Here is a 16,174-nt window from a genome sequence, read left to right on the forward strand (position 1 = left end):
CGTCACACCCGTCACATCCGTCACATCCGTCACACCCGTCACATCCGTCACATCCGTCACACCCGTCACACTCGTCACACCCGTCACATCCGTCACATCCGTCACATCCGTCACACCCGTCACACCCGTCACTTCCGGGCTCTCTGCCTTAGACGGTAATAATCATCATCGCCACTGTTATAATTTGGCGGGAAGAGAAACGAACGTGTTCTCCACACGACGTTTATTCAACAACCACAAAACAATGACGTCACCAGGTATAGGTGCCATGGATACATATGAGCAACGGATCTTAATGTTACAAACCTAATCTTAAGTGACGTTAATCCTAACACGGGTCCTCTCAGTCTCCCAGAGCCCTCTCTCTCTCTCTGCCACATGCCAGGAGTCTTAACACGGGTCCTCTCAGTCTCCCAGAGCCCTCTCTCTCTCTCTGCCACATCCCAGGAGTCTTAACACGGGTCCTCTCAGTCTCCCAGAGCCCTCTCTCTCTCTCTGCCACATCCCAGGAGTCTTAACACGGGTCCTCTCAGTCTCCCAGAGCCCTCTCTCTCTGCCACATCCCAGGAGTCTTAACACGGGTCCTCTCAGTCTCCCAGAGCCCTCTCTTTGCCACATCCCAGGAGTCTTAACACGGGTCCTCTCAGTCTCCCAGAGCCCTCTCTCTCTCTCTGCCACATCCCAGGAGTCTTAACACGGGTCCTCTCAGTCTCCCAGAGCCCTCTCTCTCTCTCTGCCACATCCAGGAGTCTTAACACGGGTCCTCTCAGTCTCCCAGAGCCCTCTCTCTCTGCCACATCCTAGGAGTCTTAACACGGGTCCTCTCAGTCTCCCAGAGCCCTCTCTCTCTGCCACATCCCAGGAGTCTTAACACGGGTCCTCTCAGTCTCCCAGAGCCCTCTCTCTCTGCCACATCTCAGGAGTCTTAACACGGGTCCTCTCAGTCTCCCAGAGCCCTCTCTCTCTCTGCCACATCCCAGGAGTCTTAACACGGGTCCTCTCAGTCTCCCAGAGCCCTCTCTCTCTGCCACATCCCAGGAGTCTTAACACGGGTCCTCTCAGTCTCCCAGAGCCCTCTCTCTCTGCCACATGCCAGGAGTCTTAACACGGGTCCTCTCAGTCTCCCAGAGCCCTCTCTCTCTGCCACATCCCAGGAGTCTTAACACGGGTCCTCTCAGTCTCCCAGAGCCCTCTCTCTCTGCCACATCCCAGGAGTCTTAACACGGGTCCTCTCAGTCTCCCAGAGCCCTCTCTCTCTCTCTGCCACATCCCAGGAGTCTTAACACGGGTCCTCTCAGTCTCCCAGAGCCCTCTCTTTGCCACATCCCAGGAGTCTTAACACGGGTCCTCTCAGTCTCCCAGAGCCCTCTCTCTCTGCCACATGCCAGGAGTCTTAACACGGGTCCTCTCAGTCTCCCAGAGCCCTCTCTCTCTCTCTGCCACATCCCAGGAGTCTTAACACGGGTCCTCTCAGTCTCCCAGAGCCCTCTCTTTGCCACATCCCAGGAGTCTTAACACGGGTCCTCTCAGTCTCCCAGAGCCCTCTCTCTCTCTCTGCCACATGCCAGGAGTCTTAACACGGGTCCTCTCAGTCTCCCAGAGCCCTCTCTCTCTCTCTGCCACATCCCAGGAGTCTTAACACGGGTCCTCTCAGTCTCCCAGAGCCCTCTCTTTGCCACATCCCAGGAGTCTTAACACGGGTCCTCTCAGTCTCCCAGAGCCCTCTCTCTCTCTCTGCCACATGCCAGGAGTCTTAACACGGGTCCTCTCAGTCTCCCAGAGCCCTCTCTCTCTCTCTGCCACATCCCAGGAGTCTTAACACGGGTCCTCTCAGTCTCCCAGAGCCCTCTCTTTGCCACATCCCAGGAGTCTTAACACGGGTCCTCTCAGTCTCCCAGAGCCCTCTCTCTCTGCCACATGCCAGGAGTCTTAACACGGGTCCTCTCAGTCTCCCAGAGCCCTCTCTCTCTGCCACATCCCAGGAGTCTTAACACGGGTCCTCTCAGTCTCCCAGAGCCCTCTCTCTCTGCCACATCCCAGGAGTCTTAACACGGGTCCTCTCAGTCTCCCAGAGCCCTCTCTCTCTGCCACATCCCAGGAGTCTTAACACGGGTCCTCTCAGTCTCCCAGAGCCCTCTCTCTCTGCCACATCCCAGGAGTCTTAACACGGGTCCTCTCAGTCTCCCAGAGCCCTCTCTCTCTGCCACATCCCAGGAGTCTTAACACGGGTCCTCTCAGTCTCCCAGAGCCCTCTCTCTCTCTGCCACATCCCAGGAGTCTTAACACGGGTCCTCTCAGTCTCCCAGAGCCCTCTCTCTCTGCCACATCCCAGGAGTCTTAACACGGGTCCTCTCAGTCTCCCAGAGCCCTCTCTCTCTGCCACATCCCAGGAGTCTTAACACGGGTCCTCTCAGTCTCCCAGAGCCCTCTCTCTCTGCCACATCCCAGGAGTCTTAACACGGGTCCTCTCAGTCTCCCAGAGCCCTCTCTCTCTGCCACATCCCAGGAGTCTTAACACGGGTCCTCTCAGTCTCCCAGAGCCCTCTCTCTGCCACATCCCAGGAGTCTTAACACGGGTCCTCTCAGTCTCCCAGAGCCCTCTCTCTGCCACATCCCAGGAGTCTTAACACGGGTCCTCTCAGTCTCCCAGAGCCCTCTCTCTGCCACATCCCAGGAGTCTTAACACGGGTCCTCTCAGTCTCCCAGAGCCCTCTCTCTGCCACATCCCAGGAGTCTTAACACGGGTCCTCTCAGTCTCCCAGAGCCCTCTCTCTGCCACATCCCAGGAGTCTTAACACGGGTCCTCTCAGTCTCCCAGAGCCCTCTCTCTGCCACATCCCAGGAGTCTTAACACGGGTCCTCTCAGTCTCCCAGAGCCCTCTCTCTGCCACATCCCAGGAGTCTTAACACGGGTCCTCTCAGTCTCCCAGAGCCCTCTCTCTGCCACATCCTAGGAGTCTTAACAACATTTACCTCTCCATCTGCGAAACCTCTACATCTTTCCTCGGCTATTGCAAGTTAGTCTGTGTTTATTAAACAGTTTGTGAGCTTCACAAACTAAACTTCAAGATTATTAAGGTTATGAACAATCTTGTAAAATGTTTACTGAATGTAAACTAAACACTCATGATTGGAGAAGGATGCACAGCCTTCATAAGTGGTTGCGTAAATCCTTAATGATAACCAAACAGGCAATTGGCCGCTGACGCCTCGTTTGTAGACGTCAGATATCATATATTTAGATGTAAGATATCAAAGATTTTGACCCATTTAGTCTTGCATTGAAGAAGGAAACAGATGATCAGTTCAGCTCAGTTTACAAACTGACCCAACAAGACTGTGTTGACTCTAGAGTGGAACAGAGCCATTATAGTGACCGTGTTCACTCTAGAGTGGAACAGAGCCATTATAGAGTGAGCTAGAGTGGGAGCAGCACACCACAGTCGACCACAGTGACCTCGGTGACGTCAGTGTGGTTGACCGCTGCCCTCACCACCTCCAGGCCGGTCACCACCTCCCCGAAGACGCCTCCCCACCCCACCCCGGGGGAAGGTCCCTGGTGATGATGATGATCTGGCCAGTGTGGTGGTTCCCCAGAGGCGGCCAGGGGCGCCACCACCCGGACACAACAGCCCCGGCGGTGCCACTCACCCCGTACTGCCCCTGCCACAGGTCTGGCACCAGCGTGGCCCCCACATCACCGCTGTAGCTGGCACTCCTCACACACTCCCCCGACGCTCCCCGGCCAACTACCTCCAGTAGTTGAGTGCCTATGTAGTTAGGACCTAGCTGGCCCGTACACAGCAGTGAGAACTGTGTGGCCAGCCCAGTGTGGTGGGGGAGCCGGATGGTGACCCGTCCACCTGGTGACCCGGACCACCGCAGCTCCAGGAAGGCCAGGGTGAAGGGGCGCGCTTCCAACAACACCACAACATCTTCATACTGAAACAAACACAGAGAATAATGGTGACGGAGAATGTTAAACAGGTTAACTTCAGTGTGTACACAGTTACTTCTTCACGATGGGCGTGAGGTGTGAGTGTCACTTTAGACTCGTGAGTGGCTAGAGAGAGGCCACCCGGCGCTGCCCGGGTGCACCAGGACCTTATCTTCACTACTCATTATCTTCAGCACTGTAACCTGCTTTTATAACATTCTCTCTCCCTCCCCCACACATTCTCTTCCTCACATTCTCTTCCTCACATTCTCCCCCTCACATTCTCCCCCTCACATTCTCTCCCACACATTTTCCCCCCTCACATTCTCCCCCTCATATTCTCTTCCTCACATTCTCCCCCTCACATTCTCCCCCTCACATTCTCTCCCACACATTCTCCCCCTCACATTCTCTCCCACACATTCTCCCCCTCACATTCTCTCCCACACATTCTCCCCCTCACAATCTCTTCCTCACATTCTCTCCCTCACATTCTCTTCCACACATTCTCCCCCTCACATTCTCCCCCTCACATTCTCCCTCCCTCACATTCTCTCATTCACATTCTCTTCCTCACATTCTCTCCCACACATTCTCAACCTCACATTCTCTTCCTCACATTCTCTCCCTCACATTTTCTCCCACACATTCTCCCCCTCACATTCTCCCCCTCACATTCTCTCCCTCACATTCTCTCCCACACATTCTCCCCCTCACATTCTCCCCCTCACATTCTCCCTCCCTCACATTCTCTCCCTCACATTCTCTTCCTCACATTCTCTCCCTCACATTCTCTCCCTCACATTCTCCCTCACATTCTCTCCCTCACATTCTTCCCCTCACATTCTCTCCCACACATTTTCCCCCTCACATTCTCCCCCTCACATTCTCCCCCTCACATTCTCCCCATTACATTCTCCCTCCCTCACATTCTCTCCCTCACATTCTCTTCCTCACATTCTCTCCCTCACATTCTCCCTCACATTCTCCCCCTCACATTCTCCCCCCTCACATTCTCTCCCTCACATTCTCCCCCACACATTCTCTCCCTCACATTCTCCCCCTCACATTCTCTCCCTCACATTCTCCCCCTTACATTCTCTCCATCACATTCTCTCCCTCACATTCTCTTCCTCACATTCTCCCCCTCACATTCTCTCCCACACATTCTCCCCCTCACATTCTCCCCCTCACATTCTCTCCCTCACATTCTCTCTCCCTCACATTCTCCCTCCCTCACATTCTCCCTCCCTCACATTCTCCCCCCTCACATTCTCTCCCTCACATTCTCCATCCCTCACATTCTCCTCCCTCACATTCTCCCCCTCACATTCTCCCCCTCACATTCTCCCCCTCACATTCCCTCCCTCACATTCTCCATCCCTCACATTCTCCTCCCTCACATTCTCTCCCTCACATTCTCCCCTCACATTCTCTCCCTCACATTCTCTTCCTCACATTCTCTCCCTCACATTCTCTCCCTCACATTCTCCCCCTCACATTCTCCCCCTCACATTCTCTCCCTCACATTCTCCCCCTCACATTCTCTCCCTCACATTCTCCCCCTCACATTCTCTCCCTCACATTCTCCCCCTCACATTCTCTCCCTCACATTCTCCCCCTCACATTCTCTCCCTCACATTCTCCCCCTCACATTCGCCCCTCACATTCTATCCCTCACATTCTTCCCCTCACATTCTCTCCCTCACATTCTCCCCCTCACATTCTCTCCCTCACATTCTCCCCCTCACATTCTCTCCCTCACATTCTCCCCCTCACATTCTCTCCCTCACATTCTCCCCCTCCCATTCGCCCTCACATTCTCTCCCTCACATTCTCTCCCTCACATTCTCCCCCTCACATTCTCTCCCTCACATTCTCTCCCTCACATTCTCTCCCTCACATTCTCCCCCTCACATTCTCCCCTTGACATTCTCTCCCTCACATTCTCCCCCTCACATTCTCCCTCACATTCTCTCCCTCACATTCTCTCTCTCACATTCTCCCCCTCACATTCTCTCCCTCACATTCTCTCCCTCACATTCTCCCCCTCACATTCTCTCCCTCATTCTCCCCCTCACATTCTCCCTCACATTCTCTCCCTCACATTCTTCCCCTCACATTCTCCCCCTCACATTCTCTCCCTCACGTTCTCCCCCTCACATTCTCTCCCTCACATTCTCCCCCTCACATTCTCCCTCACATTCTCTCCCTCACATTCTCTCCCTCACATTCTCTCCCTCACATTCTCCCCCTCACATTCTCTCCCTCACATTCTCCCCCTCACATTCTCTCCCTCACATTCTCTCCCTCACATTCTCCCCCTCACATTCTCTCCCTCATTCTCCCCCTCACATTCGCCCCCTCACATTCTCCCTCACATTCTTCCCCTCACATTCTCTCCCTCACATTCTCCCCCTCACATTCTCTCCCTCACATTCTCCCCCTCACATTCTCCCTCACATTCTCTCCCTCACATTCTTCCCCTCACATTCTCCCCTTCACATTCTCTCCCTCACATTCTCCCCTTCACATTCTCCCCCTCACATTCTCCCTTACATTCTCTCCCTCACATTCCCCCTCTCACATTCTCTCCCTCACATTCTCCCTCACATTCTCCCCCTCACATTCTCCCTCACATTCTCTCCCTGACATTCTCTCCCTCACATTCTCCCCCTCACATTCTCCCCCTTACATTCTCTCCCTCACATTCTCCCCCTCACATTCTCTCCCTCACATTCTCCCCCTGACATTCTCTCCCTCACATTCTCCTCCCTCACATTCTCCCCCTGACATTCTCTCCCTCACATTCTCTCCCTCACATTCTCCCCCTCACATTCTCCCCCTCACATTCTTCCCCTCACATTCTCTCCCTCACATTCTCCCCCTCACATTCTCTCCCTCACATTCTCCCCCTCACATTCTCTCCCTCACATTCTCCCCCTCACATTCTCCCCTTCACATTCTCTCCCTCACATTCTCCCCTTCACATTCTCCCCCTCACATTCTCCCTTACATTCTCTCCCTCACATTCCCCCTCTCACATTCTCTCCCTCACATTCTCCCTCACATTCTCTCCCTGACATTCTCTCCCTCACATTCTCCCCCTCACATTCTCCCCCTTACATTCTCTCCCTCACATTCTCCCCCTCACATTCTCTCCCTCGCATTCTCCCCCTGACATTCTCTCCCTCACATTCTCCTCCCTCACATTCTCCCCCTGACATTCTCTCCCTCACATTCTCTCCCTCACATTCTCCCCCTCACATTCTCCCCCTCACATTCTTCCCCTCACATTCTCCCCCAGGAGGCAGAACATGAACGAAGAAACATAGAACAACATAGATCAGTCTAGAAATCTGTTAGTAAACACAATATGGACAATCCAACTTAAATTTCTGACTTCAGAGGAATCACTGATTGTCGCAATAGGAGCCAATCCTACTTAAGGAGGAGCATGGGGTGTATCGACCCTATAACACCCCCCCTCCCCCCAACACACACACACATATACACTGCAGGAAGCGGCCCGTGACAGCTGACTAACTCCTAGGTACCTATTTACTGTTAGGTAACAGGGACATTCATGGTGAAAGAAACTTTGCCCATTTGTTTCTGCCTGGTGCGGGAATCGAACCCGCGCCACAGAATTACGAGTCCTGCGCGCTATCCACCAGGCTACCAGGCGCGTATGTGTGGGTGTGGGCGTGTGTGTGTGTGCGTGTGTGTTGGTGTTGGCATGTGTGGGTATGGGCGTGTACTCACCTAATTGTGCTTGAGTTTTGGCTCTTTGGTCCCGCCTCTCAACTGTCAATCAACTGGTGTACAGATTCCTGAGCCTACTGGGCTCTATCATATCTACATTTGAAACTGTGTATGGAGTCAGCCTCCACCACATCACTTCCTAGTGCATTCCATTTATTAACTACTCTGACACTGAAAAAAATTCTTTCTAAGGTCTCTGTGGCTCATCTGGGTACTAAGTTTCCACCTGTGTCCCCTTGTTCGTGTTCCACCCGTGCTGAAGAGTTTGTCTTTGTCCACCCTGTCAATTCCCCTGAGAATTTTGTAGGTGGTTATCATGTCTCCCCTTACTCTTCTGTTTCCGAGGGATGTGAGGTTCAGCTCCTTTAGCCTTTCCTCGTAGCTCATTCCTCTCAGTTCCGAGACGAGCTTGGTGGCATACCGCTGAATCTTCTCTTACTTTGTCTTGTTTTTAACTAGGTATGGACTCCAGGCTGGAGCTGCATACTCCAGGATTGGTCTTACATAAGTGGTATACAGGGTCCTGAACGATTCCTTACACAAGTTTCTAAAGGCAGTTCTTATGTTGGCCAGTCTAGCATATGCCGCTGATGATATTCCTTTGATGTGGCCTCTGGGGACAGGTTCGGTGTGATATCAACCCCCAGATCTTTCTCTCGATATGACTCTTGCAGGATTTCACCTCCCAGATGGTACCTTGTGTTCAGCCTCCTGCTCCCTTCGCCTAATTTCCTTACTTTACACTTTCCTGAGTTGAACTTTAGGAGCCCTTTTCTAGACCATTCCTCCAGTTTGTCCAGGTCATCCTGTAGTCTCTGTCTATATTTATGCGTCTTGATTCTTCTCATAATTTTTGTATCATCAGCAAACATTGAGAGGAACGAGTCTATACCCTCCGAATGATCGTTTACATATATTAGAAACAGGATGGGTCCAAGTACTGATCCCTGTGGGACTCCGCTGGTGACATCTCGCCACTCTGATGCCTCCCCCCCCTCACCGTTACTCGCTGTTTCCTGTTGCTTAAGTACTCCCTTACCCACTGGAGCACCTTCCCTTTTACTCCTGCCAATTGCTCCAACTTTTTTAACAGCCTTTTATGAGGTACTGTGTCAAAGGCTTTCTGGCAGTCCAGGAAAATGCTGTCGGCCCACCCTTCTCTTTCCTGCCTAATTTTTGTTGTCTGGTCATAGAATTCTATTAAACCTGTGAGGCACGATTTACCATCCCTGAATCCATATTGGTGTGCGTTACAAAGTTATTTCCCTCCAGATGCTCTACGAGCCTTTTCCTCACGATCTTCTCCATCACCTTGCATGGTATACAAGTTAAGGAAACTGGCCTGTAGTTCAGTGCCTCTTGCCTGTCACCCTTCTTGTATATTGGGACTACATTAGCTGTCTTCCAACTTTCTGGTAAGTTTCCTGTTTCCAGTGACCTGTTATGCACCATAGAGAGTGGCACATTTAGTCTTTCTGCACTTTCCTTAGGTATCCATGGTGAGATTCTGTCAGGCCCAATAGCCTTTGTCACATCCAGCTCCAGCAGACACCTCTTGACCTCATCACTGGTCAGGTCAAATTCCTCCAAGGTTGCTTGGTTTGCCTCCTCCTCATTTAGTGCAGGGGCTTCTCCTTGTCCTATTGTGAAGACCTCCTGGAATCTCTTGTTGAGTTCTTCACACACCTCCTTGTCATTCTCTGTGTATCTGTTCTCCCCTTTTCTCATGTCTTGGCTTTACTCGCTATGTCATTTTCAAACTGTCTCTCTGCGTCCCTCCTCACTCTGATGTACTCATTTCTGGTCCTCTAGTATCTCTCCCTGCTCTCCGGTGATCTGTTATTTCTGTAGTTTCTCCATGTTCTTTTACTCAGTTGCTTCGCTATCTTGTATTCCTGGATTGAATTATGAGTTTTTCTGCTGTTTTTCGTTTTTCTCCTTTTGGAAGGGGATAAATCTGTCTGCAACTTCCTGGCACTTCTGGGTGACAAAATCCATCATGTCCTGCACATTCTTGTCTCTAAGTTCTGTTTCCCATGATATTCCCATGAGGAAGTTCCTCATCTCGTCATATTTTCCTCTTCGGTAATTTAGTCTTTTTCCCTCCGATCCCATCCTTGGATAGGTTATCCCTACCTCCACCAAGTACTCAAAAGTCATTGCACTGTGGTCACTCATTCCTATGGGGCTTCAACTTTAACTTCCCTTATTTCTGCCTCATTCAGGGTGAATATCAAGTTGAGTCTAGCTGGTTCATCATTGCCTCTCACTCTTGTGGGTTCCTTGACATGCTGGCTCAAAAAGTTCCTTGTTGCCACTTCCAAGAGTTTAGCTCTCCGCGTATCTGCACCACCATGTGGGTCCCCATTCTCCTAGTCTATCTTTCCATGGTTGAAATCCCTCATGATTAAAAGTCTTGAGCCATTCCTGCAGGCAACTGAAGCTGCTCTCTCTATTATATTAATGGTTGCCAAGTTGTTCCTATCAAACTCCTGTCTAGGTCTTCTGTCATTTAGGGGAGGGTTGTAAATGACTGCCACTATTATCTTAGGTCCAATCATTGTTATAGTTCCTGTTATGTAATCTCTGAACCCATTACAGTCCGGAATTTCCATCTCATCAAAACTCCAGTCCTTCCTTATCAGCAGGGCCACTCCTCCACCTCCTCTCCCTTCCCTCTCTTTCCTTACTATATAGTAGTCCTTTGGAAACACAGCATCTGTTATGACTCCAGACAATTTTGTTTCCGTGACTCCTATTACATCAGGGCTTTCTTCTTGCGCCCTTTCTGCCAGTTCACTTGCTTTATTGGTAATCCCATCAATGTTTGAGTACATTACCTTGAAGCTCACTTTCTTATATCCAATTTCACCCTCACTCCTCACAAGTGTAGGAAGTTGTTCCATGGTCATTGCTACTTGGGTAGACTCATCCTCCTGTGAGGTAGTTGCCAAGGGTTCATGGGGAGGTGGAGTAGGGGATGGAGGGCTTAGGTCTTGTTCAGGCCTGCTTGGGGCAGGACGAAGTCCTGGGGGTGAGGGAGGGGGCAGGGATTGCTTGGGAAGAGGGCACGCCATCCTGCGGTGTAGTTGACAGGGGTTTGGAGGGAGGTGGAATGGGGGATGGAGGGCTTAAGTCTCGCCTGGGCCTGCTTGGGGCAGGAAGAAGACCAGGGGCTGGGAAAGCAGGGGATACTTGGGGTAAGGGGAGAGGGAGGATTTGGGTTTTATGATGGGCATTGTGCAGGGGCAAGGAAGGGTTTGTGCTGGGTAATAGGGGGGTCCCAATTGGGTGGTGGGCTGGAGTGTTGCATTCCCTCCTAGGGTTCCTGAGTTGCTGGATTGGGGTTCCCCACTCCCCTCTGGAATTGCTGGGTTGGAAGGCTGAGGTTCCCTGGCTCCCTTCCCTCTCCTTTGCTCCTTTTCTTTACATCTGCTGCCCTTATTATCTCGTCTGTGGTCATGTCCCTCTGAACATATACTTCTTTGTAATTCCTTGCATACCTCAGTTTGCTCTTCTTTACTAGGATGTCCTCTTTGATGTACCTCGCTCTTGAATACTACCTTGATCAATCTCTTTTTTTCTGTTGTACTGGCCAATCCGGAATAACTGTTCTATGTCTCGTTCAGCCCTTCCATTTCTATCTCCTTTAATATCCCTGCCACTGCAGCTTTGTCTTTAGTCCTCCATTCCTCCCTTGTGGAGCCCTCTTGTTCCTTCACGCCTATAACTACTACAGCTCTTTTCCTTTCCATTAGCTGGCTTGTGCATCTAGCTGCCTCCTGTGATGTTACTGCTTTCATTACAACTTCCTTGACTTTGTACATAGCATCTGGGCTCCTCAGCATTTCAGCAAAGGTTGGACCAATTGTAGCGGTCCCTGCCATTGCTAAATCTCCTGGTACCTGGAGGGTGGTTGCTTGGGCCAGAGTCTGAGGAGGGCTTGTTTTTAGGATTTTTATCTCTTGTGCTGCACTTAGTTCTATCTGCAGCTTACATATAGTTTCCCTCAGGTCCTTCAATTCCCCACTGACTTCCTTCCATGCCTTAGCAATCATCTCCATATGTGACGCGTCCAGTCCCTCTCCTCCAGCTTCGTTCTGTTGTCTTACCATCCATCTTGACCTATGTGTGTGTGTGTGTGTGTGTGTATGTGTGTGTACTCAACTAGTTGTACTCACCTAGTTGTGTCTGCAGGATCGAGCATTGACTCATGGATCCCGCCTTTCGAGCATCGGTTGTTTACAGCAATGACTCCTGTCCCATTTCCCTATCATACCTGGTTTTAAAATTATGAATAGTATTTGCTTCCACAACCTGTTCCTAAAGTGCATTCCATTTTCCCACTACTCTCACGCTAAAAGAAAACTTCCTGAACATCTCTGTGACTCATCTGAGTTTCAAGCTTCCATCCATGTCCCCTCGTTCTGTTACTATTCCGTGTGAACATTTCGTCTATGTCCACTCTGTCAATCCCTCTGAGTATCTTATATGTTCCTATCATGTCCCCCCTCTCCCTTCTTCTTTCTAGTGCCGTAAGGCACAGTTCCCTTCAGGCGCTCCTTAATACCCCATCCCTCGTAGCTCTGGGACCAGTCTCGTTGCAAACCTCTGAACCTTTTCCAGTTTCATTATATGCTTCTTCAGATGGGGACTTCATGATGAGGCGGCATACTCTAAGACTGGCCTCACGTAGGCAGTGTAAAGCGCCCTAAATGCCTCCTTACTTAGGTTTCTGAATGATGTTCTAACTTTTGCCAGTGTAGAGTACACTGCTGTCGTTATCCTATTATATGTGCCTCAGGAGATAGATTAGGTGTTACGTCCACACCCAGGATCTCTTTCGCGCGTCGTCACAGGTAGGCTGTTCCCCTTCATTGTGTACTGTCCCTTTGGTCTCCTATCTCCTAGTCCCATTTCCATAACTTTACATTTGCTCGTGTTGAATTCCAGTAGCCATTTCTCTGACCATCTCTGCAACCTGTTCAGGTCCTCTTGGATGATCCTGCAATCCTCATCTGTCACAACTCTTCTCATCAACTTTGCATCATCCGCAAACATCGACATGTAGGACTCTACGCCTGTAAACATGTCGTTAACATATACAAGAAATAGAATTGGTCCCAGGACCGATCCTTGTGGTACTCCACTTGTTACTGTTCGCCAGTCCGACTTCTCGCCCCTTACTGTAACTCTTTGGCTCCTTCCTGTTAGGTAGTTCCTTATCCATGCTAGGACCTTTCCCCCCCCTACCCCCGCCTGCCTCTCGAGTTTGAACAGCAGTCTCATGTGCGGTATTGTATTAAAGACTTTTTGGCAGTCCAGAAATATGCAGTCTGCCCAACCATCTCTGTCCTTTCTTATCCTCGTTATTTTATCATAGAATTCCAGAAGGTTTGTTAGGCACGATTTCCCTGTCCAGAACCCATGTTGATGTTTGTTCACAAACCTAATGTTCTCCAGGTATGCAACCAGTCGTAGCCTAATTATTCTTTTCAGTATTTTACAGGGGATGCTTGTCAGTGATTCAGGTCTATAGTTAAGTGCCTCCTCCCTATCGCCTTTCTTGAAGATCGGCACGACATTTGCCTTCTTCCAGCAACTGGAAGACTGGAAGAAGCAACTGGGCAATTCTCCCGACATAAGTGACTCATTAAAGATCATTGCCAGAGGCACGCTGAGGGCCTGCGCTGCTTCTTTTAGTATCCACGGTGATACTTTGTCTGGTCCAGCTGCTTTAGTTGCATCTAGAGTTGTCAACTGTTTCATTACCTCCTCTGCTGTCACCTCTATATCTGATAGCCTTTCATCTAGGATAACCCCTTCCAACAATGGGAGCTGCTCAGGCTAGGTAGTGAACACTCCATGGAAACTGGCATTCAGTGCCTCGCAGATTTCCTTGTCACTTTCGGTATATGCCCCCTCTGTCTTCCTTAGTCTTGTCACTTGGTCGTTCACCGACATTTTTCTTCTTATATGACTGTGTAGTAACTTAGGTTGTTTTTCGCTTTGATTGCAATATCGTTCTCATAGTCCCTTTCCGATGTTCGTCTTATGTTAATGTAATCGTTCCTAGCTCTGTTGCATCTGATCCTGTTGTCCTCTGTCCTTTGTCTTCTGTACTTCCTCCACTCCCGCCTGCTGGCCATTTTTGCTTCCTGACACTGTCTATTAAACCATGGGTTATTTTATTCCTTCTTATTTTTTCTCTTTACTGTTGGTATAAATCTCTCTTCGGCCTCCTGGCATTTCTGTATGACTAGGTCCATCATATCTTGGACTGTTTTTCCTCTAATTTCTTCCTCCCACTGCACTTCACCCAGATAGTCCCTTATCCTCTTATAGTCCCCTTTCCTGTAGTCAACTCTCCTTTCCCAGATCTCTTGTCCCATGGTCATAAGTTTGAATTCCGTCATGTAATCAAAGACCAGGACACAATGGTCACTGGCCCCTAGAGGTATTTCATGCTCTAAATTCTCGATATCTTCTGCGTTCTGGGTGAAAATCAGGTCTAATAGACTCGGTGCATCTCCTCCTTTTTCCCTTGTGTCTTCCTTCACATGATATGTAAGGAAATTCCTGTCTATAACATCTACTAATTTTGCTCCCCACGTTTCGTCCCCTCCATGGGGATTCCTTGATTCCCAATTTATCTCTCCATGATTTAGGTCCCCCATGATCAGCAGCTTCGCTCTCATTCTGTGGGCTAGTGTTGCTGCCTTCTGCAGTTCATCTATACATGCCTTGTTGTTGTCATCATACTCCTGCCTGGGTCTTTTACTGTTTGGTGGGGATTGCAGATTTCCAAGATCACAATCTTCCTCCCATCTACTGTCAGAGTTCCATGTATGAAGCTTGTGCACTCATTGGTAACCCGATTTCCCAGGTCTTCAAACTTCCATTTCCGCTTTATTAGGAGTGCCACTCCCCCTCCCTGTCTCTGTGTCCTCTCTTTTCGTATCACCTGGTACCCTACAGGAAAGATTGCATCGGAGATCATGTCATTAATTTTAGTTTCCACAATTGCAACTATGTCAGGATCTGTCTCACTCACTCTTTCTTTTATCTCTTCTGCTTTATTAGATACCCCATCAGCATTGGTGTACCAAACCTTGAGATTCTTCATGGAAACTCTTGTACCAGAGTTCTCCCTTTCTCTGGGGGTCTGGGGGGATCTGGGGGGTGTCTGGGGGGTGACTGGGGGCAGGGGGGACCTGGGGGATCTGGGGGGTGTCTGGGGTATGACTGGGGGTGGGGAGGATCCGGGGGGTGTCCGGGGGATCCGGGGAGTGTCTGGGGGTGTATGGGGGGGATAAAGAGGTCAGGAAGGGTGCTTGGGGGGCTAATGGGGGCTGAGCTTCTAGGAAGGTAGGTAGGAGGGTCCGGGGTAGGGCCTGGGTAGGTAGGTCTGGAGTAGGAAGGGCATACTGGGTCTGAAGATTAGAGAGGGTCTGATAGGCATAGAGGGGTTGGGAGATAGCGTAAGGTTGGGAGTCAGATAGAGGTTGAGAGGTTGGGAGGGGGAAGGATAGAGGGGGTGAGGGGAACCTCCCACCCCTCTCGCAAGGGTGGGGTGTCACATGGAAGAAGAGGGGATGAGGAGGGGTGAGGGTTGGGTAGGTTTTGGGGGTTGAGGGGATGAGGGCTGGGTGGGTTTTTGAGGATGAGGGGATGAGGGCTGGGTGGGTTTTGGTGGTTGAGGGGATGAGAGCTGGACAGGTTTTGGGGGTTGAGGTGATGAGGGGGTCCTTGGAATGTGGGATGAATTTGACTGCAGTGGGGTCAGAGGGGTCAAGGGAGGTGTTGGAGAGATAAGCAGGGGCAGGGACGGCTGATTTGGGGAGGGAGTGACCTGAGAAGCAGGTGTGAGCTGGTTAGCATGGGATGGACTAGCACTGGGGTGTGTAGCTGCACTCAACTGGGAAGAGTTGTATTGTTGTTTGCTTGCTCTGTAGGCTATCTGCTCCTCTTTCGTCATGAATTTGTCAATATGTACGTTGTAATAATTTTCGCTACCTCTGAGTAAGTGTTTGTGATGCAGTATGTAATCCACTGCCTCTTCGTTAGTGAACTGTACCAGGACAGGTCTTTTCCTGTTACAGTTGTATGGTCCAATGCGTCGTTGAACTTGCACCTCATTCCCTACCATCTGGGCTCTCATGTCTCTCAAGATCCCCTGTAGCTCCAAATCCTCAATCTCCATCCTTTCCTGCCTCGATGGTGCCCTGGCTTCAAGCAATCCATGGATTATGATTGTCCTCTTTCTCAGTTCAGGGTCATGCTGGTGGCCCCCTCCCTGGCTGACCCCCACCCTTCCTACACCCGCTACTCCACCTACTACTACTCCCCCTTCCCTTGCCAAGCTTCCCTTATTCCTGCCAAATTCATTAGTAAGCCTAGATATTTCTCCTTGCCATTCTACCCTGTTCTTCCTGATTTCCTCTTGAATATAATCCATAAACTCTTGTTTGA

The 16,174-nt window shown here is 50.4% G+C and overlaps 1 protein-coding gene across 1 annotated transcript in view; it reads right to left on the bottom strand.

The window, feature by feature from the left end:
- Positions 1-208: 208 nt before the first annotated feature.
- LOC138350927 (uncharacterized) overlaps positions 209-16,174 on the bottom strand; it is a 384,976-nt gene continuing 369,010 nt past the window's right edge. Inside the window, exon 6 of the mRNA XM_069302386.1 lies at positions 209-3,942. Within this exon, the coding sequence (XP_069158487.1) occupies positions 3,508-3,942 (435 nt within the window). The 3' untranslated portion in view covers positions 209-3,507. The remainder of the gene's footprint in view (positions 3,943-16,174) is intronic.

Source organism: Procambarus clarkii, chromosome 5 (assembly GCF_040958095.1).
Source record: "Procambarus clarkii isolate CNS0578487 chromosome 5, FALCON_Pclarkii_2.0, whole genome shotgun sequence".
NCBI lineage: Eukaryota > Metazoa > Arthropoda > Malacostraca > Decapoda > Cambaridae > Procambarus > Procambarus clarkii.